Below are 25,712 nucleotides of genomic sequence, written 5' to 3'. Positions count from 1 at the left end.
CGAATGAGCTGGGTCTGATGAGGTTCCTCAGCCCTGTTCTGGCCCCAAGCACCCCACCCCTCTCCTGTATCCTGAGACTCCTCCTCCCCCACCCACCATCTCATCTAGACACACACACTCACCTTACCAGCGGTTCTCAACCTGTGGGTTGTGACCCCTTTCACAGGGGTCGCCTAAGACCATCGGAAAACACATACATAATTACATAATGTTTTCGTGATTAATCACTATGCTTTAATTATGCTCAATTTGTAACAGTGAAAATACATCCTGTATATCAGCTATTTACATGACGATTCATAACAGTAGCAAAATTACAGTGATGAAGTAGCAACGAAAATAATTTTATGGTTGGGGGCCACCACAACATGAGGAACTGTATTAAAGGGTCGCGGCATTAGGAAGGTTGAGAACCACTGATCTAGACACACACACTCACCTTAGAGATTTCCACCCCTCCCCCAGCCCCCCATCTCATCCAGGCACACGGACTCACCTTAGAGATTTCCATCTCTCTTTTTCTGTGTGGCTCTCTGGGCTCTATTTTCATAGGATGCCAAATAAAGACCTAGCCAGAAAATGAAGTGAAATTACACAATTATGGTTGATGATAATAACCTGTTCTGCACTCAGAGTCTGACCTACTTTTTGGTTTTAAAATTAAACTTGTGGTTGGGAGATAATTGTAGATTCACATGCAGTTGTAAGAAATGACACAGAGAGATCTGTGTACCCTTTATCAAGTTTCTCCGAATGGCAGTCACTTGCAAAACTGTAGGACAGATGGCCACTGGGATATTGGCCCTGTTACAGTCAAATGCTGCGCATGCATCACCACTAGGACCCCTCACGTTGCCCCTCAGTGGCCACACCCACTTCTCTCCCATTTCCACCCTTTTCTTAACCCCTGGCAACCACCGATCTGTTCTCCATATCTAAATTTTGTCATTTCAAGAATATTATATAAATGGAGTCATTTTTCACTCAGCAGAATTCTCTGGAGATGTGTCCATGAGGTAGTGTATCAATACTTTACTTCTTGGTGCCGAATAGCATTTCATAGTGTGGATGGACTAACCGTTGTTTAACCGTTCACTCCTGAAGGGCCTCTGGGTTATTTCCAATGTTCGGCTATAACAAGCTAAGCTGCTGTAAACATCAGGGTTTTTGTGTGAATGTGAGTATTTATTTCTCTGGAAGAAACGTCCAAAAGTGGAATTGCTGAGTCATATTTTGTTTTATAAGAAACTCTTTGTTTAGTTCTACATCTTAAAAGATTTTCTGTTGTGTGTTTTTTTTATAGTTTTACATTTGAGTCTGTGATTCTTTTGTTATTATTTTTTGCATAAAGACTAAGATTTTGGTCAAGGTTCATTTTGGGGCCTATGGATGTCCAAATGTCCAAATCATTGGGCATATTTGTGTGGGCCTATTTCTGGGATCCCTGTTCTGTCCCATGGACATATGTCCCGCCAACACCACACTGTCTCTATTACTGTGGCCTTAATATTGCGTAGAGTGATTCCTTCCATCTTATTTTATCTCCCCAACATTATTTCAACTATTCTAGTTCCTTTGTTGCTCCTTATAAATTTTAGAATAAACTTATTTATAACTATAAAAGAGAAATCTTGCTGGGATTTTGGTAGGAATTGCATTAAACCTGTACTTAAATTTGAGGAGAATTAGCGTCTTTGCTATGTTGAGTCTTTCAATTCAATTAATCTCAAGAGAGATCAATTCCCTTTTACTCTTATTTTTCTGAGAGTTTTGTGCAGGCATGGGTATTAAAATTTGTGAAATGCTTTTTCTGCATAGATTGATATAATCAAGTGATTTTCTCCGTTAGTCTGTTAATATAGTGGATTACATTTATTGATTTTCTTTTTTATTTTCAAATATTAAACAGCCTTGCATCTCTGGATTATAATTATTTTTATAATTATAAAATTATAATTATAATTGGTCATGATTATAATTATTTTTATAAATTGCCAAATTCTATTTGTGAATATTTTGCTAAGGAATTGTTGCATCTGTATTCATGAGGAATATTGGTCTTTATTATTGTTTTTAATACTCGCTTTATCTTGTTTTGGTATCAGGGTAACACTGGCTTCATGAAATGAATTAAGAAGTTCCCTCTTCTATTTTTTAAAAGAGATTGTGTAGAATTGGTATTAATTCCTCTTTAAATGTTTAATAGAATTCTCTAGTATAACCATGTGGGCTTAGTGACTTCGTTTTTGGGTGTTTTGAAATTACAAAATCAGTTTCCTCAATTATTTTTTATTTCCCTGGGAACTTCTTTTTTAATGCATTTAGAAGGGTGCTGCTTAGACTCTAAGTGTTTGGAGATTTTCCTGTTGTCTTACATTACTGATTTCAAAAGTACTGATTTCTAGTTCGATTCCATTGTGATCAGAGAACACACTCTGTGTGATTTCAGTTATTTTAATTTCTTGCTGCTCGTTTTCTATGCTCAGGATATGGTCTATTTTGGCACCTATCCTGTGGGCAATTGAAAAAGTGTACTTTGTAAATGCGTAGCTGTAGGGAGTATCTATAAATGTAGATCATGTTATTTGACAGCATTGGTGAGCTATTCTATGTCTTTGCTGATTTCCTGTCTAGTTGTTCTATCAATTGTTGACAGAGGCATATTGAAGTCTCCAACTATAATTGTGGATCTGTTTATATCTTTTTCAGTTCTACCAGTTTTTGCTTCACAACTTTTGCAACTCTATTGTTTGGTGGGTACATAGGTAGGATTGCTATGTCTTCTTGGAAGATTGACCCTCTTGTCCTATATAATAAAGAGCTAATATGCAAATTGTCATCATGCCCTCATGCCCTCACACTGGGGCTGGGGGACCTGAGGCCATGCCCTCAGCCCTGGCACCAGGCCAGGGGATCTGAGGCTGTGCCCCCCGCCCTTCGGGGCTTGACAGGAGTGGGGCCGGCCGGGTCTGGGTCTCGTGCGATTTCGAGGCACACGCGGGTGGGTGGGGACTTGACTCTGGGTCCCGTGGGGTGCCCCAGACTCTGACAGGAGGGAGATTTTCATATACATTTTACTAATTTTCTTTCATCTCTGACACTTCTATTATAGAGAAAGGGCAAATAGTGATATTAAAATATTTCCTCTAATTAATTCCCTTTTAATGTGCACGAATTTCGTGCATGGGGCCACTAGTTATTATATAAAGTCCTTCTCTATCTCTGGAAATTTTCTTTCCTCTGAAGTGTACTTTATCTGATATTAATGTTGTGATTCCTGCTTTCATTTGGTTAATGTTTCCCTATTTTAACTTTTCTTTTTTCTTAATCTTTACCCAAGGATATATTTTTACATTGATTTGTAGAGAGAGAGGAAGAGAGAGAGAAACATTGATATGAGAGAGAAATATCTATTGGTTGGTTGCCTCCTGTATGCACCCTGACTGGGGATTGAACCTGTAATCTAGGTATGTGCCCTGACCAAGAATCAAACCAGGAATATGTTGGTGTATGGGATGACGCTGTAACCAACTAAGCCACCTGGCCAGGGCCCCATTTTTAACTTTTTAACCTGTCTGTATTATTATATTTGAAATTAGCTGCTTATAGGCAGCATATAGTTGGGTCATGATTTAAAATTTTTTAAATTTTATTTTAGAGAGGGAGGAAGAGAGGGAGGGAGGGAGAAAGGGAAGAAGGGTGGGAGGGGGAGAGAGAGAGAGATGAAAGAGAAACATCTATTGGTTGCCTCTTGTATGCACCCTGACTGGAGATCAAACCTGCTATCTAGGTATGTGCCCTGACCTGGAATCCAACCCATGACCTTCTGGTGCATGGGACAATGCTCCAACCAACTGAAATCACAGTGGCCAGGGCAGATCATCACCTTTTTAATTTACTCTGCCAATGTCTTTTACTTGGTATATTTAGACCATTTACATTTAGTATATTTATTGATGTGGTAGAGCTTGAGTCTGCTATTTTATTTATTATTTTTTTGTTTGTTCTCTCTGTGTTTTGTTTCTGTTTTATTTTTTGTCCTCCTATGGGTTACCTGAACAGTTTTTTAAAATTCAATTTTGATTTATCTATAGTGAATTCCTGAAAGATAATTTCACTGAATATAGAATTCTGGGTTGATATTTGTTTTCTTTCAGCCATTAAAAAATGTGCCATTGCCTCTGGCCACTAGGGTTTCCGATGAGGAATCTGATGCTTTTGGATTGTTTCCCCCTTGTAGGTAAAGTGTCACGTCTTTCTCAGTGCTGTAGGAGGATCAGTTAGTGTTGTTTTGAGTCACCCCGTTTGTGGTGATTTGTTTCAGCACCAATAAGAAACTAATACAGCTAGTGTTGCGTGTAGTCCTGTGGGCTTTGCTGTGCCGACTCGAGTAAATCTCACCTGGCGTTGGGAAGTAGGCTCTCTCAGTCCCCCACTTTCTAGATGCAGCCGAGCAGGCTCAAAAAAGGCGAGGGACCCGCCCAGGGTTACACAACATACAGCACACACTCACACCAGCTCTGGAAAGATCCGAACATGAGCTCTGGGAAGGCGGTTCTTACCATCACCCCCACTTTTCTGAAGAGGAAGTGGGGTAAGATAGATTTACAATTCCAAACTCTCTCCAGGGGGAAGCCTGGGCCTGGGGGACCCAACCTGCAGCTCCGCAGGCTCTGGGGGAGGCAGCCAGGCGGGGGGCCGGTGAGGGGGGCAGCCTTCTCTGCTCCCTCCCAGAGCCAGCAAACATGGGCATGGTGTGTTGTGCTCAAAGCTGGGGCCCTGACTGGCAATGCGACTAAGAGGCCACACAAGAGTCCCAGGGCCCAGCAGTCAGTGAGGCCAGGGGCACCTTACCGTCCTCACTGAAGACGGGGGCAGTGCACAGGTAGTGGGTGATGCTGGGGTCTTGCTCGAAGGGACACTCCACTTGTTTCCATGTGATGAACTCTCCAACCTGCTTGGCCAGCTCCAGAAATTTCTGCCAGGGTCACAGAGACACAGGATGGTGGCACTCCACTCCCAGGGCTCGACATTCCCTGGGAGAGCGGGGTTGGCAAGACTTCTCTCACCACCTCTGGGTGAGCAAGTTGGAACTCGGGGCAGTAAATGGCATCGCCAGCATCAGAAAACCTGGGTGTTCATCACCGCTCTTCATCCCCTCTGAGGAATCAGCCACACCTGACACCTAGGACTCTCCAGCCCCTGGGGCCTGGGCTATGGCCCTTACTAGCCAGTGCCTCTAGCTAGAGGTGAGCATTACTTTAGTTTCATTCTGTTTATTTACTAGAGGCCCGATGCACGAAATTTGTGCAAGAGTAGGCCTTCCTTCCCCCGGCTGCCAGCACCGGCTTCCCTCTGGTACCTGGGACCCAGGCGTCCCTCGCAGCCCCAGCTTCATCTGGTCTAATTAGTATATTACGCTTTTATTATTATAGATGTGGTTATCCTTACTTATGGCAAGTTTGTTTATTTAAAGAACTAGAGGCCAGGTGCATGAATTCATGCATGGGTGGGGGCCGGCTGGCCCGCCCTGATGGATCGAGGCGTATAGGGCTGGGCCGGCCAGGGGAGGGGCCACGGGTGGTTGGTGAGCAGGCTCCGCCCCCTTGTCAAACTCCCAGTTGAACTCCCGGTCGAACTCCTGGTCAAGGGGACAATTGGCATATCAGCCTTTTATTACATAGGATATGCAAATAAATTTAAATAAATGTATTTAAATAAGCCAAGAAAATTCATTGACGTAGAATTTTTTAAAGTGAAATTTAAAAACATTTATTTAACTAGAAAAATATGTGCTTACTTAAAGAAGGATTTTAAATAAATAGCAGCACCAAGTCATGACTGGGTGGGAGCCCCATTCCTGGTCTCCTGTGATCAGCCCTGGGCCAACTCCGCCCCCACGGTTTCCACCCTGAATCTGGGGCCCCGCAAGCAGCTGGCAGTCTTGCTCTTGCCCGTCAGCCTTGTGCTGAAGGCCAACTCAAGAAGGCAAAGGACAGGATTCCCATAGCTGGTGGGTGTTGGGGTCGCCTGAAGAGGGAGCTCCCAGGCTGTCAGACCCCTGTGGCCTCTCTCAAGCCCAGCCTCTGCCATGACACCTCCAGCCTGGACTGCTCCGACTGCTGGACTGGCCAGGCCTATTTTGCAGGGTCTCCCTCTGCCTGGGAGGTCAGGGGGGCTCCTGGAGGAGAGGACACTTGAGCTGACCGTGGTGAATGTCCCTTGTGCCCATTCTACCCTCCGCCTACTTCCTCCTGTTGCTCAGCGCCCCTCCTTTGGGGGCCTCCCCGGGCCCCTGCACTGCGCCCCTGTGCCCCTGTCAGCACCTCGCCTGTTGTCAGCCTGGTGCTCTTTGAGGGCCGGGATGAATTCTGCCTCACACGTGCTGGGCCGAGGCCTGCAGAGTGGGAATCAACCCTGCGTGAGCCTCAGTTTCCTGCGGAGGATGAGGGTGGGGAGACGCCAGTGCACCTGCCCTGACATGGTGGTGAGTGGTGGTCAGGCCAGCCCTCCTGCTGGCGGAGCTGTTCCGTCCTGTCTGACCCTGGGCCCTGGACCCTACCTCAAAGTTGACGTGCCCATTGGGGAGGCGGTTGGCCCAGCCCTCGTTGAGGAAGCAGATGTCTTTGATGAGCAGGCTGAAGAAGGGAACGACGATCTGGAAGGGACAGGGTAGGTCAGCCCTTGCCGGCGCCCCCAGCCCGTGGCCTCGGTGCATGCTCAGGCTAGAGAGGGCGGGAGAGACTTCCTGGGCCCAGCTGGCAGCTTGGGGCTGCGTGGGGATCAGGCTACTTAGTATGCACCGGGGGGCAACGTGGAAACCACAAAGGAAGGGGGTACAGGTCTGCTTCCCTGAGGCCAAACGGTGTCCTCCCAGGCCCGGTGCTGACTGAGCTCCTGCTGTGGGTGGTGGCCCTGGAACATTTCCCCCACCTCCTGCTGCGGGGACGGACGGACGGACGGACGGACGGAGCACGCTGAGCACAGAGTCAGTCCATAGGGCCTGGGGGTCAGCTGTGGCCTCCTTTTAAACACATACTTAACAGCTTGTCCTTGTATGTCCTTCTTGGTGCTGAAGATCTGACCCCGCTGTGCTACGGTGAGGCCAAAGGCGTGGCCGCAGCTGCTGACGGTGGGGCTGCCGAGCTCAGCCTGCGGGGCCCCTGCCTCACTGCCATGCCGTGCGCCGTGCCGATCCCTAGAGACCCCTGCTCATGGCTCAGACCACCCCGGAGAAGCAGCCGGCCCTACCCTGTGTCCTGCTTCAAACTGTGTCCCCCCCAAAGACATGTTGGTGTACCGAGTCCTGGTGGGGCCTTGTTTGGAGCAAGTCTCTTAAGACGGAATCAGGCTAAGGTGAGGTCACACTGGCCATGCGGGTCTAGTCCAGGGACTGATGTCCTTGTAAAGAGGGGACTTTGGACACGCACAGGGACGATGGCCATGGGAAGGCGGAGGCAGCGATGGGGCAATGTGGCCGCTAGCCAAGGAGCCCCGAGGCCACCGACGCTGGAAGGATCCCTGGGGCCTCCGGAGGGAGGCGGCCCTGGCGCCCTGATAAGGCTTCAGCCCTGCACGAGGACAGGCTCTGTCCGAAGCCGCCTGCTTGGGCACAGCCCCAGGGTGCGAGCACGGCGGCTCCGCCCTCGGGGCCAGAGCTGGGCGCCTGCTGCCAGGCCAGCCCGTCACCCTGGGGACCAGACACCTTGGCGTTTCTGGATCAGGGAGTGCTGAGCCCACCCCCGCTTCCGCCCCATTCGAGTCAGCCAAGGCTTTGAGGTGAGGACCTGGGCGCTGGCCGCTCTGCACAGCACAGAGCAAGGATGGCTCAGCTGGGCGGGGCAGACGGGGAAACTTAGGCCCGTGGAGTGGGCTGATCTGTTTGGGAAGGTGGCGAGTTCTCCGTACTGGAGACGGGCAGCATGTCTGTCACACAGCCATAGAAGTGCGGGGGTGGACCAGGTGACCTGGGAGTGAGCGTCCAGGTTCTCTGATGCAGCCCACCTGGACCAAGGTGTCTAGCGCAGGCAGGAGCCTTGAGGACCAGGCAAGCCTCTGACCTACCTTCTCCTGGCTGCTGTGGGCGGTCAGGGAGCGGTGGGCGGCCCCGCGCAGGGCTGCCCTGTAGTTGCAGAAATACCCGGTTGGATCCATCTGGTGCTGGAAGGAGACAGGGACGCAGCTGGGCACTGTCCCTGGGGAAGGCCGGCGCCCCCCGCTGCCAACACCATGCTCACCTCCAGGATGAAAAGCTTGGCTGTCTTCACTTTGGCCCAGGTCTTCAGCCTGGACACGGGGCTCATGCTCATGCCAGCTGCAGCGGGAGGCCGAGCTGGGCGGCTTGCCCCGGGCCGCATTCCCATCACTGCCCTGGGCGGAAGGCTTCTGTGTGGGCCCCCTGCCCATCCTCTGCGGCTGCAGCCTGACCTGGGCTGAGTCTGCAGCAGCCTCGGCCGCCAGGCAGCAGGTAGGTGTGTGGGGGCGACCTGGCTTCTGCATGTACAGGCCCCATCCCAGTCCTCCGCACACTGGCCCACACGGCGCCAGGGCCAGCTTTGGGCCCTGCTCTCCCTGGATCCGGGGTCATACTGCCACACCCTCGCCAAGCACCCTGAGCAGGCTGAGCCCACCTCAAAGTTGGCACCCTTCCCGGACCTCTGGGTGGGGATGCGGGCCCAGCTGGCACTCACTCTCTGCTCAGAGGAGATCCCTGGCTCGAAGCCCACCTGCCCGGGTGCCCACGCCTGCCTGCCCGGGTGCCCACGCCTGCCTGCCCGGGTGCCCACGCCCACCTGCCCGGGTGCCCACGCCTGCCTGCCCGGGTGCCCACGCCCGCCTGCCCGGGTGCTGGGCTCAGGCCAGCTACTCACAGACGATGGCCATGAGGGAGTTGAAGTTGCCAATGTTGAGCACTTGCGGGCCACGTCGATGAAGAACTCGATCACCTGGGCCCTCTGCTTCTTCTTGGACAGCTGGGGACAGCACCTGAGCCTCAGCAATGACAGGTCCCCGCCCTACCGTGACCACCCACCCTGCCCACCGGCCAGTCCCTCCTGCGGGCTGGGATGTGTGATCTGGGCCATCTGCAGCCTCGGGCTCAGGGCTCTGAGCAGCGCAGCGCAGGCCACTGCCAGTGAGGGGCAGGGGGCCACTGCCAGCAAGGGAGGCCCTTTTCCCAGGCCAGCGCCACACCCTCCAGAGGCAGAAGGCACGCTCACTCCTCCTTCCTCCCAGCATCGGGCTGGTCTCCCCAGCCGGGACCACACCCGACCCCGGACCACACGCCGACTCCACTCAGGTAAACCCGCTGCCCGCTGCCAGGGAGACTCCAGGCCCCACCGTGCTCTTCCCGCAGATAACACTGGCCTGGGCCTGCTGCCCCCAGCAGTGCGCTGTGTGTCTGCAGAGACGGGCCGCCCGAACCCCTCAGACAGCCCTGCCTCCGGCCTGCCTGTCCCTCAGGGAGCAGGTGACTGGGCTGGCGGCCGAGCGAGGGGGCCCTGGGACAGGACCCTCCCACCGCAGAGGCGCCACAGGCCATCGTTTCCTTCTGGCCAGGCCTCGTCCTCTTCGCCTGCCACAGGCATTCACCCCCGAAAGCCCCGTGCACCCCAAGCTCTGTCGCATCATCTGGTGCTGGAGAGCCCACGGGCACGCGTGCTGCCTGCAGTCCTTCCCGGCGACGCGTGGCCCGGCCTCGCCTGATGCGGGGTGGCCAGAGGGGGGCCCTCTGCTGTGGGGAAGAGCCGCCTGGCTGATGGACGGTTCTTGCTGACATGCATGTCGGTTTAGACCAGCCCGGTCTACCTGCTTCCCCGGAGAAGCCAGAGGCTGGACTTGGAGCGTGCAGTCTCCTGGCTTTTAAAGGCTGGGCCATTTCTACCTCTAGATCTGAGGGAGCTGCAGGCCCGCGGCCCAGCAGGCAGGCACCGTGAGGCAAGCAGCCCCTGGCACCCTCTGCTAGAGGCCGGAGGGTCCGTGCTGGCTCTGCCCAGAGGGGAAATGTCACTGCAGGCAAGCCCGGTGGCAGCTGGTGTCCCGGGGGTGCCCAGCCTGGCCGGGCTTGGGGACAGATGGCTCCAGAAGCCCTTCTGGCTCCCCCCAGGCGAGCTCCTCCCGCCTGCGCGCTCTGCCACGCCCGCTCCGTCCCGGGTTCTGCGCACCATGCAGACCTCAGTGGCCACGAGGGAGCACAACCTGTTGAACCATTTCACGTAAGCCTCCAGGTTCTCGGTCTTATCACCGAAACAGGGCTAGGAGAGATGAAAGGACTGCACTCAGTCTTTATGTCAATGAATTTTGGAACATGAAGTCAGTTCACAATCACGATAGACAATTTGGAAAATGTCGGAACCTCAAAACCATCCACAAACACCAATGATCTGATGTTCACCTTCTAGTCATGTTCCAATGCACGTGGAGATGTAGTGTAACATGATATATATCAATATGATATGTAATCGTCGGTCCTCATTATCCATAGATTCTGTATTTGTGACTCTACCTACTCCCTAAAAATTCATTTGTAACCCCCAGCGCCTCACTTTCCCTCTCACTCACGGACGTGTGCAGAGTGGCAAAATACTGGAGTCACCCAACATAGGCTGGGGTTAAGCGAAATGGTGCCTGGCCTTCTTGCTTCAGCCCCGTGCTGACACGTGTCCTTCCTGCCGTCCATCGGGCGTCACGGTGATTTCACGCGTCCTGTGCCCAGCACAGTGCTGCCGGGCTGTCTTGCCTCCCCAAGCAGGAAGCTTGTGGTGCCCGAAGGGAACGTAGGCGTGAGATGCGCTTTCAGGCATGAGTCATAGTGCTACTGGCAATGAGTTCAATGTCATTGAATGAACAATATTTATTGAAGAAGATGTCTTTAAACAGAAACACACATAAACTAAGGCTCTTTGTTGATTGGTTGATGACAATGTTGGGATGAGAGGCTCGCAAGGAACCTAACCCTGCGTTTCCCTTAGGAGCAATGGGTGCTTGCTGATGCAGAGTTCCCGACAAGTTTGTAGGACATAACTACCATGAATAATGAAAATCGGCTGTATCTTCCTTTTGCTATGTAACTACATATATTTCCATATTTTTCCACGTGAACCTTTCATGTACCATCCAATATCCTTTGGAATTTTTTCAATTGATGTAGAACATTCCACTGTATAAATACACCACAATTTTAAAAATTAAACTTAAATATAGACGTTAAAATTGAGAGGTGACTTTCAGTAAATAGTGGGGCGGGGGGGGGGGGAGGAATGGGGGACTTATCCAAGAAAGCAAAGAAAGGAGAAAAACAGGGACAGGAAAGGTGAGGGAGGCCACCAAAGGCAGGCGAGCAGTTAGCACAGACCCCACACAGCAGTAATCACAATCACTACAATGCAAAGCCCAGGTGCATGCTAGTTTCAAGAGACACACCCCAAACCTAAGGAGATAAGTAAAAATATAGAAAAACAGATATGATAAACACCACAGTGATGTGTTAATATTAGGCAAAACAAACTCCAAGGCGAAAAGCATTAGAAGAGATTAAAGGGTAGTTGTATAATGATAAAAGGTTCAAGTTATCGAGAGTATGTTGCAAGTCTAAACTTGTCTGCACCTAACAACACAGCTTCAAAATATGAAGGCAAAAAAAAAAAAATCGGATAAAAAAATTAAAAAGATAGAGAAGATTCTGAATAACTTTGTCTATAAAGTGAAAACTTGGGAGGAACGGTCAAATTCCTGGAAAAATATAAATTACAAAACAGTAAAGAAGAGGACATACCAATGGCCATTAGACATATGAAAAGAGGCTCAACATCGCTAATCATCAGAGAGATGCAAATTAAAACCACAGTGAGCTATCACCTCACACCTGTCAGGATGGCTACCATCAACAAAACAGCAAACAAGTGGTGACAAGGATGTGGAGTGCTGTTGGACTGCAGATTGGGAAACAGAATGGAGGTTCCTCAAAATATTAAAAATGGAGCTGCCTTGTGACCCAGCAATTCCGCTTCTGGGAATGTATCTGAAGAAACTCTCCAAAAACCATAAAGGAAACGTTTAGTAACTTTCACTAGGTTTCAGCTAAGAACACACACTGATCGGAAGACATAATAATGGAAATGAAAACCAAAGACACTAACTAGGAGAGGAAAATTTGCAGTCCATCTAGTTGACAAAGGATAATTATCTAACGCAAAAACTCATAACAATCCTTAAGAAAAAGACAAATCCCCAATAGAAAACTGGATGAAAGTTAGGGACAAGCATTTCACAGGAGAGAAAACAAGAATGTCCAAAACCCACGAAAAGATGGTCCCCTTAACAGTTTGACAAAAATTAAGAAATCTGACAATTTCAAGTATCAGTGAGGATGCAGAGCAAGAATAGCTCCCTGCTAGCAGGGTGAACGGGTACAGCCTCACTGGCACCACCCTGGAAGGCTGGCCACGTGCCCACCTGTGAGGGAGGCAGTACTTCTCTCCGAGGTATATCCTAGGCCAGTGGTCGGCAAACTCATTAGTCAACAGAGCCAAATACCAACAGTACGATTCAAATTTCTTTTGAGAGCCAAAATTTTTAAACTTAAACTATATCGGTAGGTACATTGTTATTAACTTAATTAGGGTGCTCCTAAGGCATAGGAAGAGCCACACTCAAGGGGCCAAAGAGCCACATTTGGCTCGCAAGCCGCAGTTTGCTGACCACGGTCCTAGGGCAACGGTTCCCAGAGTGCTGTGGGTTCACAGGGGCAAAACCATTTTCTTATTTACACAATGCTGCAGTCTTTTCACGTAGACACCAGTGATGCGTCAGAGAATGATGGGAAAATCGCTGCCACCCAGGCCGGATGGAGCGGTCATTGTGTTCTTCCCTACTAATCACACACAGGGAAAGAAAAGCAGCGAGTGTGACTTAAGAACGTCCTCGAGGAGACAAACTTTTTTCAATTTTATTAAATTTTGACCCTGTGTGACTGACCTGAGAGCCGACACCTTTCTCAGGGGACAGTGTTTACTTGAAAGCGGGACTGACCCAATATGGTTATTCGGACGTCAGTATTTGGCAGTGATGGTCTTGAAAATGAACAAATTGAGCCTGTCCCTTCTGAGGACAATTGATAGTATTTGTGGCCAATGATAGAGTTCAAGTTTTCAAGAGGAAATTGGGAATTTGTAAAACACGTGCCCACCTTTGGGAGCTCGACAGCTTCCCATGAGTAAGGACTTTTTTATTTTTAACTAGAGGCCCGATGCATGAAATTTGTGCAAGAGTAGGCCTTCCTTCCCCCGGCTGCCAGCACCGGCTTGTCTCTGGCACCTGAGACCCGGGCTTCCCTCCTGCCGCCAGCAAGCACCCAGGACCCCGGCTTCACTCTGGCCACCAGCAGTCACCTGGGACCCAAGCTTCCCTTGCAACCCCTGCTTTGTCCAGAAGGCTGTCCGGTCTAATTAACATATTGCACTTTTATTATTATAGATGAGACCAGTAAGTGTTATTAATAAAGGTGATTTTAAAATCTTTTATAATAAAATGTGCCAACATTTGGAAGATCAGCTTGATTCAGTGGAGCCATATTTTCCAAATGACCAAGGTATAATATTACAAAATCATGCCTGGGCAAAAGGGAGCTACTCAAGATGCAAGATGGCCCAATGGATTTAATGTAATAGAGCTCAGAAAGTCCACTGATGTATTTTCATATTGCACATTGCAACTAATCTTTAAAGACTACCACTCGCCCAGTTGCAGTGGAGCATCAAAGAACATTCCCAGGGGGGTGGGTAAGAGATCAAGCAAAGGACTTGTATGCATGCAAATAAGCACAACCAATGGACATAAGACACTGGGGGGTAGGGGAGGCCAGGGGATTGTCAAGGGCGGGGGGAAAAAAAAAAGGAGACATATGTAATACTTTTTCTAATACTTTAGGCAATAAAAAAAATAAAAAAAAGAACATTCCCAATTATCTAAAACTAAAGGCCTGGTGCACAAAATCATGAATGGGTAGGGTCCCTAGGCCTGGCTGGGGCCTTCTGGCTGCCAGCCAGGGCCTTCCTTTCCCCGGCTGCCAGCTGCTGGCTGGGGCCTTAATTCGTTCTGTGCCACCCCCTGGTGGTCAGTGCACATCATAGAGAGCAGTTGAACTCCTGGTCAGTCGAACTCCCGAGGGGGCAATTTGCATATTAGCCTTTTATTATATAGGATGATGGCTGTAAAATACCCCTTCCCTTTTCCAACTACATACTTTTGGAGGTTAGATTTTCCACCAATAATGTCAAAAGATTGAATGCAGAACCAGATAAGAAAATTCAGCTGTCTTCTAAATCAGTCATTAAAGAGATTTGTAAAAATGCTGTAAAACAACGTCACTCTTTTTTTTTATTTCGGAAAAGTAAAAACTAGTTTTTTTTATTTTGGAAAATATAGTTATGTTTCATAAAATATGGTAACTGTGTATAGTGGGTTACTATGAATAAATAAATAAGTTAAAAAGTTATCAGTTTTAACAGCTAATATGATGGCCATTTTAATGATAAATATCAGTACAGAAAAATCAACATAAACAAAAGTTCTTTGGAGTCCTCCCTAATTTTTTAAAGTGGGAAGCTGTCCTGAGACCAAAACATTTGCGAACTGATGGCCTAGGAAAATGTGTACCAGGAACGTGTAAGAATGTTCCCAGCAGCAATACCTATTATGGCAAGAGGCCAGAAACCACACAAATGTTCACTTACAATAGAGTGGGTAAATAAATGTCATGTGTGGTCTTGATGTACTTCACAAAAAAAAAAAAAAAAAAAAAAAAAAGCTTGAAAATGGCCAAATAATGCTTGAGGAACAAAAAGCCAGCAAAGAGTGGCCAAGTCTGCTTCCCACCCCTGCTGGGTTTCCTAATCACTGTGGTTGACACTAGGAGAGGAAAATTTGCAGTCCATCTAGTTGACAAAGGGTAACTATCTAATGCAAAAACTCATAAAAATCCTTCAGAAAAAGACAAATTTCCAATAGAACACAACGACCGCAGTGACCGTCTTCTTAGAGATCGTCTCCACCATGATCGTCTCCACAGCTTGCGCAAGTGGCTACGTATCACGCACCCTCCCTGTCGTTGTTGTTACAAACAGCCCCACCCTCTGTCACTGCTGTTCACTCTACCTCCCTCTCTCGCCAATGCATCTTGGGATCACTCCATACCGACAGCTGCTTTTATTCTCTTTAACAGTTGCGTAACATACATAGAATGAATGGATGCTCTAAAATGTTAAATCCAGTTTCTATGGGTGATAAGGTAGTTTGCTTCCAGCCTGTGGACATTATAAACACGGTTTATCTCAAATCGTCGTGTGCACATCTCTGTGTGCGTGGGTGTGTGCTAGCCTATCTGGTGGGTAAATTATTCGGTGCGGAAAGCTGGGGTCCAGGCTGTGCATGTCAAGTGTTGATGCTACGGCCACACTGCCCTCCCAAGTGGCTGCGCCGATTTCCCCGCCCGCCGCGGGTGAGAGCTCCCTCCCTGCTGTACAGGCACAGCGTTCACCTTGCTACTCTGATCGGGAATGCAATCGCGTATTTAATTAATTTATTAGGTGCTGGGCAGAAGACACACTGTCTCCCGTTCTGATTTCATTTGACCCCGTTGGTCCCCTGCTGGCTGGGCTCTGAAGGGGGAGGGCAGCTCTGAAATCTGTGTGAGGACCTTGCCCTGCGCGCTTGGCCCAAGGGCCTCGCCACCCTCGGAGGGAAGCTTCCCTGGGCAGCGCGCACCAGCCCGCACTTCTCGGAGTGACCGCTGGAGGGAACCCCTCGTCCACCGAAACGCACCCTGTTGGGGTCGCCTGTCCTGGGTCGCTAGGAAGCTGGCCCAGCTGATGTTAGGGGGATCGCCCCCCCCCCCTCCCCAGGGGACGGTGGGTCACTGCAGGGACAGCGCGCCCGAGGGCCTTCTGCCTTGGTGCTGGCCAGAGGGTCCTTGTTCACAAAAGCCTGGACAAGCTCCTCGGGCCCGATGTGTCGCAGCCGTGCCTGCACCGGGAGGAAGAGGCATCTGAGAAAGGTCTGGGGAGGGGGTGCCCGCTGGAGGCCTGGCATGGTGCTCCCTCAGTCTCCCTGCCTCCAGCTACCCCAGGAGGATCTCTGGGCACCTGCCCTTCTCACGAGGGCCTGCAACCCCGTTCTGGGTGGTCACGGAGCCCAGCAGACCTTCCCCAGGCCCACGGCTGCCTCTGATCGTGGGGCTGGGGGCAAAGGCCCCTGGGAGGGCCCGTGGGACGCGACACCCCGGAAACCAGGCTGGAATCAGGGACTTGGTGACCTGCTCCCTCCAGGGGAGGCCTGGTGGTTGAGAGTTTGGGTCAGAATTGGATCCTGGCTCTGGCCCTCCTGCCGTGTGACGTCTGGCACATCACAGCCTCCTGGTTTGTGAAAAGGGAATAACAATAGCACGCGCCCGGCGGGTGGGGAGGGTGAGAGGGCATGCAAGCATGGAGCACAGCGCCAGGAAACAGCAAGGACCCGCATGGCGGAGGTGTCACAGGAAACACCCCCCACCGCCCCTCTCCCTGGGGGGGCCCCTTGGCCGCTGCCTCTGCCAGGACCCCGCACGCTGCAGGCTTGGCAGAGGCGTCCCCTCCCCCGCGGGGGCCTGGGCTCCTCTGGAACGCCGGGGGCGGGTGCAGTGCGTTCCGGGTGGGGAGGCCGAGGGTGGGGAGGCACTGGTTGTGCGAGGATCACACAGCGGGTGGGGCCAGACCCAGGGTTTGAACCCAGTTCTGTCCCAGGCCGGGACTCGCCTGCCGGCTCCGGGTCAGAGCGGGGCAGGGCCGGAGCCTCAGCCCTCTGTTCTCACCCCTGGTTGCTGAGAACAGCTTCAGAGCCAGGGACCTCTGGACTGGCCTGGCTGGCCCTGCCCCGGCGGGCTCAGGGCTTGGGTTATGCTGAGACAGGGCCTGGGCCAGAGGGGGCGAGGGGTGGCCGGTGGCTCTCAGTCGGTCCCGCTCTGGGTCTAGGCCCAGGTGGCACCAGCCTCCTCACCAGCTCCACGAGGGTCAGCTGCTGGGCCAGCCTGTAGGGGTCGCTGCAGACGCCGAGGAGCTCCCTGTGGATGGAGGCCGGCGGCTGGGTCCTGTAGGAGACGGGCCGGTCCGTGCCCAGCAGGCTTTCCGGCCCCGGGCCGGGGGCTGCCAGCTTCTGGTACAGAGCCTGCAGGACCTGGTGCAGCCTCGCTCTGTATGCCTGTGGGTGGGGAGGGTCAGGGCCGGCACCCCTCCTCTCTAAGGTCTGAGGCGGGCGCCCTGGCTGGCGGGGAGCGGCTGTTACTGGGCGTGCTGCCTCTGCCTCATCCTAAAGCAGCCCCAGGGCAGGAGGGGCCACAGTCGAGGCCAGTGGGAAAGCAGGCTGCAGGGCTACCAGTGGGAGCTGAGAAGAGCAGACACAGGGACGGGCAGGTGGGCCGGGCAGTGCCAGGGAGCAGAGGGAGGGCGGGAGCCGGACGGAGGTGTGGGATGGGCCTGCCCCGGCAGCTGGCCGTTGGTTCAGCTTAGTCTTCAGAGCCAGGCTGGGCACTTGGCACCAGTGACTGCACGGACAGAGTCCCTCCCAGGCAGCGAGGGGACGGTTCCTCTTCGCGCCACGCTGGGCTGGTGCAGGGCACCCACCCTCTCACCCAAGGCAAACTGATAATCCCCCTCAGGGACCCTATGTTCAAGGAAGGTGCCTGGCTGGGTTTATAAGCAGATGTTCACACATTCCCCAGGACGTGGTCAGTAACTTAGCCCGTCAGCACACGCCCCCCCCCCACCCCCAGGGGGACTCGGCCCCCCATGAGCCAAGGTGCTGACAGGGAAGGCATTGGGTGCAGGGCCTGGTCTCCGGGTGGCACCAAGGTGTCGGGCAGACAGGTGTGTGCATGGCCAGGGCCTGGCCCAGAGGCCTGGGAAGGTAACGCTGGTGAATGGTGGGCACCGCCAGGTAATTGCAGATCAGGTGGGCTCAGTCATGCTGCTCTGACACACACCCAGTGCCCTCGTGCAGGTGGGCACCTACGTGCCGGGGGCCTGGACAGCTCCAGGCTCTGGGGGGCTCAGGAGGGCCACTGAGATCCGGCATTGGTGGTGCCAGAGCTCTGGGGACAGGTGATGGAAGTGCCTCTGTGCAAAGTGGCCACAGGGGCCTGTGGCAGGGCCCGCGGGACACAGGGAACAGGGCAGGAGGCTGCCTAACCTGAACCACAACCCGAACCCTCACGCCCAGAGCCATGGGGGCCGGCCCAGAAGGCACCCGCTGGCCAGCAGGACAGCCCAAAGCGTGGTCAGCGTGCTGCCCCCAGGCCGTCACTGAGTGCCGGGAAGATGTGCATGCGTGGGGTCAGCCGTGGCCAGCCTGGGTGACAGTCACTGGCCTGTGAGTCCTGACACCTCCACTGGCCCCACCTCTCTCCAGTGGCCTCTGGGGCGGCTATAACCGGCCTTCGAGTACCCCCACTCCCCCCGCGGGCTCCTGCTGTCACCCCGGACTCCCTCTGAAAGCCAGGGGCCCTTTCTCAGCTCGTGTCCCCCCGGATGTTTGCTCGTCTGTCGGTCCCATGACTGGGTGCCGGGTTCCTCCTGGCTCCCTCTTGTCCTCCGTCCTCCATTCCTGGAAGCTGGCTCACATCCAGTGTCACTGAGCGTTCACGTGTTTACGCGAGCAGCTTCTCTTCTGATCGCCAGACCCACGTGGCCCAGGGCCACCTCCGTCCCACACGAGCGAGTGCTGCCACCAGCCCCCTTGATCTGGCATCTCCCCTCTCCACGCTCCATCTTCCTCCAGGTCTCCGTGGTCCAGGCTGTGGTCCCCGCCCCGGTGGCTGCAGCGGGCTCCTCAGTGGCCCCGGCATCGGTGTCAGCTCTCTCCACGCCACTCTGCGCCAGCGTCTGCTCAAGATGCTCTCTGACCCTGCCCTCCTCCTTAGCGTCCACACTTTCATGAGGACAAAGCCCTGGTCTTGGAGGCCCTGAGGTCGCCCTGGCCTCGCTCAACGGCCTCACGTGGCCCTCACTCCCCTTGCTTGTGCTGCAGACACGGGCACTCCTACCCCTTTGACCCCTCCCCGGCCTCCCCCTGCTGCCACAGGCCTTGTCCCTCTGGGCACACCCTCTGGCCAAGGGGCATCAGCGCCCCTCCTCACAGCCCCTGCCCGCGCCCCCCCGGGGGACTGTCCCCCCCACCTCCGGCCGCTCTTCTCACTGCTCCCCACGTCACACTGGCCGCGTGGCTCAGCCCCGGCATGAAGGGCAGTGCCTGGCTCGCCGGAGGGGCCCACACACCTTTGCTGACGGGTGGACGTGGCCTTCGCCTGCTTGCAGGCAGCCGGCTTCTCCAGGGTGGACCACGGGGCCCTCCTGGAGCCAAGGGCCCATAAGCTGTGCCTGTGGTTTGGTGGCCCACACGCTTCCCCACACGCAGAGTTCAGCAGGAACGGCTTCTGCTGAACCAGCACTCATCCCAAGCAGTTACCATTTCCCAGGTGCTAGCCACTGAGGATTTCCCAGTGTGCTGCCCTGCAGGTACTGGTTCTCTTTCCGCCTCTGAAAGTGGGAACGGGCCGGCCCTTGCCTCTGACATTTCATTTTCTCGCTGGCTTGACACCCTGCCGCTGGAGGCTCGGAGAGCTCCGCGGGACAGCTGGCTCCTCGCGGGACAGCAGGTGCTCCTTGTCCCGCAGGCACGCCAGGCTGTGCCAGCACGGGCACCCCCCTCCCCACAGCTTGCCCGCAGGCCTGGTCTATCTTCTCCATCCATGTCCACAGAGCCACCTGCTCCAGGCACACAGTCGGGTTCAAGTGCAGAGGTCAGCCGAGGGTGCGGCCGGCCCCGCTCCCCAGGTGCCTCCGAGTTCTCCTGAACTGTGTGTTTCGCGGTTAGAGCCCCAGTCTCCGGCTGGACAGGAGGCCTCTGTTCTCTGAACTTCTTGAAAACCTCCCCCTGATCCGTCCCGGGCCAATGTCCAGTGGGCTCTCCGCCCCCCGCGGTTTGTTCCCAGGCGGTTTGTTCTCTGTCAGCTTTCCGCCACCGGTGCCCTCGGGGGGGCGGGGGGCAGCGGGGCCAGTCCAGCAGGCGGTCGTGAGCCGGTGGGAAAGTGAGGTCAGCTTCCTTGCACAGGCCAGTGGGTGGGCCAGGGCTTTGGGCCGTCCCTGGGCCCCTGCGCCTCCCTCACCTTTGACATTGGCCTCCTTGAGTCTGAGGCTGGGTACACAGGAGTCCGTGGCTACTCTTCTCTGTTTGTATGTTTGAAATGTTCCATAAGAACGTTTCACGAAGTTAAACATAGTCCCCACATGCCTGAAGTTTGGATAGAATTTTTTTTTCTCATCAGAGCTCACATTTAGCAAGCGCACCTGACTCAGGGGCTTTGCCTGGAAGCTGTGTGGTGGGCGCCGTCACCATCCTGGTTCTACTGATGAAGCACTGAAGCTCAGAGAGGGGCGGCGTCCTGCGAGGTCACGCCGCTGTGGTTCCCGGGCCTCTGTCTGGGCTCAGGTGGTCTGACCCAGATCCCTTCCCTGAGACCCAAGGGCCCTTCCCCGTCAAGGAAGGAGTGGAGACCACCCGCTCCCTTCTGAGATGAGCCCCGCCCATGCGGGGCGGGGGGGGGGGGGGGCCACAATCAGCCCAAAGTCCACCTGCAGCAACCAGGGCGGGGTGCCAGCGCCGAGAGGTCCTTCCCTTGGGGTGAGAGCTCTCTGGGGAGGGACAACCTGGGGTCATGAAGACACTGGGGGCCCTGGCCAGGCCTGTGTGGGGTCGGGGGGCTGGGGAACCCTGGTTCCAGCTCACACCACTCAGCACACTTAATTGTATCCCAAGGGAAGGGTTGAAAAATGTCCTGAATGAATTATTTCTGCTCCCAAAACCCAAACTGGTGGATGTCTGCTCTCAACAGCCCATTCATGGGTCTCTTCCCACGGGGTGTGAGAAAAGATTTCTCAGCACAGCCCTGGCAGGTTTTGGGGGCGGGGTGGGGGGTTGGGGGTGGGGGGGTGTCCGTGAGGAGGCATGGCTTCTCAAGGCAACCAGCCCAGGCCTTCCTCCCATGCCCACCACTAGGACCGGATGGCAGGGGCAGCCTGGTGAGGGCAGATAGTCATGTTTTGTCAATGGCTTAGACCTCATCTCTGCTGAAGGCCTCTGGGGGGAGGGAGAAGAAGAAAGAGACTGAGTTCTCATCCCCTCATGTACCCTCTGTTCCATCCATCCATCCATCCATCCCTGCACCTATCTCTTCTCCACTGTCGAGTAAAACTCCCTCCACGTTCTGCGTGGAGTAGGGTTCGGTATCTGAAAGAGGAGCCGCACAACAAATGAGAGAAAAAGACATGAGATAATTTTGCAATATTGGGGGACCAGGCGGCAAGTCCCGAAGGACTTCCCCCGTGCTCAGGCCTCACCAAGCTTTTATTGATCTGGGATGCACCTATAGCATAGCCCTTAGGCAGGTGACCCCCTAGTAACAAGCAGACTAGCCCATCAGCAAGGATTTACATAATAATAAATGGGGGAGTAGTTTCAGCTACCACTGTCTGGACAAACAGAGGTGGCGCCTAGCTCCGAGCTTTGCTAGGGCTTCAAAGGCACCCAGCCTTTGGGGGGGTTTCGGGGAGTTCTCTGTCTATGCTTATCAGATAGTGAAGGCCATAAACAGTTTCCCACACTCCACAGTCTGCTAGTGTCCACTGCCCCTTTCATACGGTTACCCACCCACACATCCATGAACTCACCCATCTATCCTTCCTCCCATCTTTCGAACATCTACCCAGTCACCCTTCCACCCACCGATCCAACCACTCATCTATCCACCCCTACAACATCCCACACCACACATACCATTCACCCACCCATCCACACACCCTCCCATCCATGTATCCATCCATCCCTACCCGCCACCCAGCCATCAATCTCCCATGTCCACTCCCCCATAAATCCACCTGCGTATCCAACTACCCAAGCATCTATTTCCCCCCTGCCCCACCCCCCAATAGAGGAGCATCTATTTATCCAGCCCGTCAGCCAGCGTCTCCTCTCCCTGCTTCTACGCCTGCCCCACCTGACCAATCCCATCACTGAGCACCCCTGGCCCTGTTTCCTGCTGCATCCTAACCACGCATCTTGACTCCCAGAGGGACCGGGGGTGCAGAGATCACTTCCTCTCACCAAGTGCTTGAACAGCCCAGTCACTTGCCTGCTTTGCGAAGCGCCCCGGGCAGGGCTCCCCGCTCTGAGCTAACCTTGGGAGCGGGCTCCCCCACGCCCAGCCGCCTCAGCAGTTTTCCTTTGCTCCACATGCAGCTGCCTCTGCCGTGTGCAGGCCCACCGTGGGGCACAGCGCCAGCTACCAGCTTGCCATGGTCAGTCTCCTCCCGGGGCAACGGATATGCACTGACCCTAACGTTCCCTCCTTCCAGGTGAGACACGCCAGTGCCGGCCACAGAGCCGCTGAAGGTGCCGCTAAACCTGCCCCTAATGAAGGTGCCTGGAGGCCCCCCCCCCTTTGTATCCATAATCCTGGGGGGTTTCTGTCCTCCTGTTACCATAGAAAAGAGGCTGGAGACTTTGAATGTCTTTCCCAGAGTAACTCAGCTGGGAGCGCTGGGCCGGGCCTGGTGGCAGAGGCACCCGATGCCCAGTACTCTGGCTGCCTCCCAGGCCCTGGGGTGCAAGGGCGGCCCAGGCTCTGGGGTCTGGTGGGAGCCACAGAAGCCTCCTCTCCTCCTGCCCGTCCTGCAGGACCTACAACCACCCCAGAGGCTGGAGCCCCAGGATAACACAGCCGCCGTGGCTGTTACTCCCCCCATTGCTGTGAGCTTGTCCTGCAGAGCCCTTTCCCTGGCCTGGTGGGCGGGGCCTGGTCCGGGGGTGGGGTGGGGGTGGGGGGTGGGAGGGGGGTGGGGGTGGCGGGGCTGACTGCCGGCCAGTCCTGGTGTGGCGCCGGGACAGGAGGGGGAGGCCTGTGGCCCAAGGCCCAGGGGGCCCTGCCAGGCCGGCCCACCGCTGCCAGACCAACGGCCTGACCAGCAGCCACAGAGCGGAGCGTGTCCCCTCGCCTGTGGATGACAATGATACCAGCAAGGCAGGAGAGGGACAGGATGGAGGCCTGGATTCTCTGCCAACTCCCAGAGAGGGGCTGATGCTCAGGGACTGAGCGAGCAGGTGGGGGCAGGCTCCAGGCGGGTGAGGGTGCGGGCGGGGAAGGGCTCCGGCTTGCCCACCTCGTCTCAGCGGGCGAGGCGGCCCACCACGTCCTTCAGGAGCCCGATGGCCGCCTCCTCCTGGAAGTCCTGCGGGAAGGTCTCCGTCCACTCGGCCAGCAGCCGGAGCAGTTTGGGGCCAAACTTCCGGACCCGGGCCTGCAACAGGAGATCCCCGGAGCTGATGTTGGGGATCGCTTCCTGGGAGGGCTGCAAGGCAAGGTGCCGGGCACCCACACCCAGTGAGGGGTGCTGGGCCTGCACGGGCAGCGCCCCAGCCACTCGGCCTGATGGGCTGCCAGGGCGCAGTGTGGCCGGGGTGCGGGGGGGTGTGTGGGGGGGCTCCCAGTGCCTTCCTGGGCCAGCTGTGGGGAGGGGACTGCCCCCCCCAGCAGAGGGGCGCTCATGGGGAGCGGTCATCTGTTTTGCCAGGCGTTCATCCCCTTTTTGTGGTGACGCATCTGAGTTGCCTTTGGAGTCTCCCTGTTCCCAGTCAGTGGGGTTCAGACTGCGGAGCCCCCCAGTAGTGGGCGCAGACCAGTGCTGGCCAATCAGGCCAGGGCACCCCTCAGCCTGCACAGCGGGTGACTCACAGGCGGTCATGTGCCCCAGGCTAAGCCAATAGGATCAGGACTGTCACGGGCCCTATTGCGGGTCAGATGGTGAGCCTGGAGCACGGGGCAGGTCAGCCGGCGGGCCGGACCTGCTGGAGCAGGAGTGAGGGGCCCGGAAACGGAGCAGAGGCTGGAGGGGGAGAAGGACATGCGAGAAGGAGGCCGTGTGCGCCCCTGCGGCCAGCGGGACGTGAGCTTTTGCATTTACAGGCGCCTTTGCCTTAGGCCAGTTGTGGTTGGGTTTCCATCCCTGCAGCCTGACACCTGCATGAACAGTCACAGGCCGTGGGGCCAGGGACGGGGCCCAGGGAAGGCTGGCCCACAGAGGAGGGGCGGGGAGGGGGTGTGCTGGGGGCAGCAAGTCCTATTGACGGGCTCTGGGCCCGGGTCTGGGCTTGGTGTGAGCTCCAGCTGGAAGGCAGTCCCCTGGGTGGGAGATGCCAAGCCTCCCCTCTGGCTCCGGACCTCAGGCCAGCAGGGACCCTCCTGTGGACTCTTCAGGGGAAGGGGGACGATGGCTGCCTCTCCCAGGGCCGATACGGGAGGGCCTGCAGGGCAGTGCCAGGGCAGCCAGAGGCCCTCACCTTGTCCAACCCTGGCTCGTCCAGCTGCTGCTGCTCGATGCACAGCTGGCAGACCCGGGCCAGCAGCTCCCAGGGCTCGGTGAAGAGGCGGGAGCTCAGCAGGAAGGTGAAGATGTAGGCTTTCTGGGGACATGGGACAGGCGGTCTGTGTTCACCTGCTTCTCAGCCCGCACTCCGCCTCGCCCCCGGCCCCAGGCCCCAAACCAGTCCCAGCCCCGGGTCTCCCCACGCCTGGTGGAGGAGCGCTCATTCTGCTCCGGCCCCTGCCCCCCCCTGCCCACCGGCCACCCACCTCGGGGCAGTAGTCGGCCGTGGGCACCAGCTGCGGGATCAGGGTGTCCAGGGGGCTGAGGACGGAGCCCCGCCCAGGACAGGCTGCTCGGCCTGCTCACTGGCTCGGTGCGGGGTGGGTGGGGGCTGCCGGGGACGGCCGTGTCCGAGGCACGCAGTGTCCGGGGCATTCCTGCCTGCAATGCAAGGAGCTGAGGGGCACACCTAAGCTGGGCCTGCTGGCCCCCTGGCTCCTGGCTGGACAGGCCCTGACTCCACCGGCACTTCTGTGCCCACCTGGGCCCAGTGGTCACTTGCTGGGAGGGTTGCCAGGGACCCCCAGCCCACGGGACAGCACCCCCAGCAGCCAGTTCTTCCCACTCTCATCCGAGCGACGTAGGGACTGCATCCCCAGTGAAGGGAGTTTGGGACAAGGCCCAGGCAATCAGCAGATCCCTCACCCCCGGCCACTAAGATGGGGCCGGGATGAGTCTGATCTAAACTGGGGTCTCAGGTGCAACCCCAGAATTCTGTGGCCCTTGGGAGCTCTTTGGCCCAGGGTCCCTGAGCTGGTGGAATGTTACTGTTGGGATCATCCACCCCCACAAGCAGCCAGGAAAGTGAGCACATTTCCGGGGTCAGCGTGCGAGGCCCTGGGTCCTGCTGGGCTTGACTCTGCTTGTGAGCTTCTCCATCGTGAGCCTGTTAAGCCGGTGTCTCCAGGGCAGCCAAACAGTGGCCCTTCGAAGCCTGGCACTCCGGGCTCTTCGTGGTGAGGCACCAATGACACCCAGCTGCTCCCTCCTCCATCCTCCGGACCAATGACACCCAGCTGCTCCCTCCTCCATCCTCCGGACCAATGACACCCAGCTGCTCCCTCCTCCATCCTCCAGACCAATGACACCCAGCTGCTCCCTCCTCCATCCTCCGGATCAATGACACACCCAGCTGCTCCCTCCTCCATCCTCCGGATCAATGACACACCCAGCTGCTCCCTCCTCCATCCTCCGGACCAATGACACCCA

At 55.3% G+C, this 25,712-nt stretch overlaps 1 protein-coding gene across 1 annotated transcript; it reads right to left on the bottom strand.

Annotated features, from left to right (window-relative positions):
* Positions 1-492: 492 nt before the first annotated feature.
* On the bottom strand, positions 493-24,878 carry RASGEF1C (RasGEF domain family member 1C; the record flags this gene model as incomplete). The annotated part of the gene is given in 17 exon segments (XM_081091067.1): positions 493-542; positions 545-568; positions 4,855-4,978; positions 6,563-6,658; positions 8,065-8,160; positions 8,238-8,314; positions 8,871-8,909; positions 8,912-8,972; positions 10,164-10,253; positions 15,946-16,020; positions 17,029-17,229; positions 23,241-23,246; positions 23,250-23,378; positions 24,418-24,540; positions 24,710-24,762; positions 24,765-24,812; positions 24,815-24,878. Coding segments are annotated over 17 exon segments (1,356 nt in total).
* Positions 24,879-25,712: the final 834 nt, after the last annotated feature.

This window comes from Myotis nattereri (assembly GCF_964212035.1).
Source record: "Myotis nattereri genome assembly, chromosome: 5".
NCBI lineage: Eukaryota > Metazoa > Chordata > Mammalia > Chiroptera > Vespertilionidae > Myotis > Myotis nattereri.
This window is presented reverse-complemented; position numbering and strand designations above follow the sequence as displayed.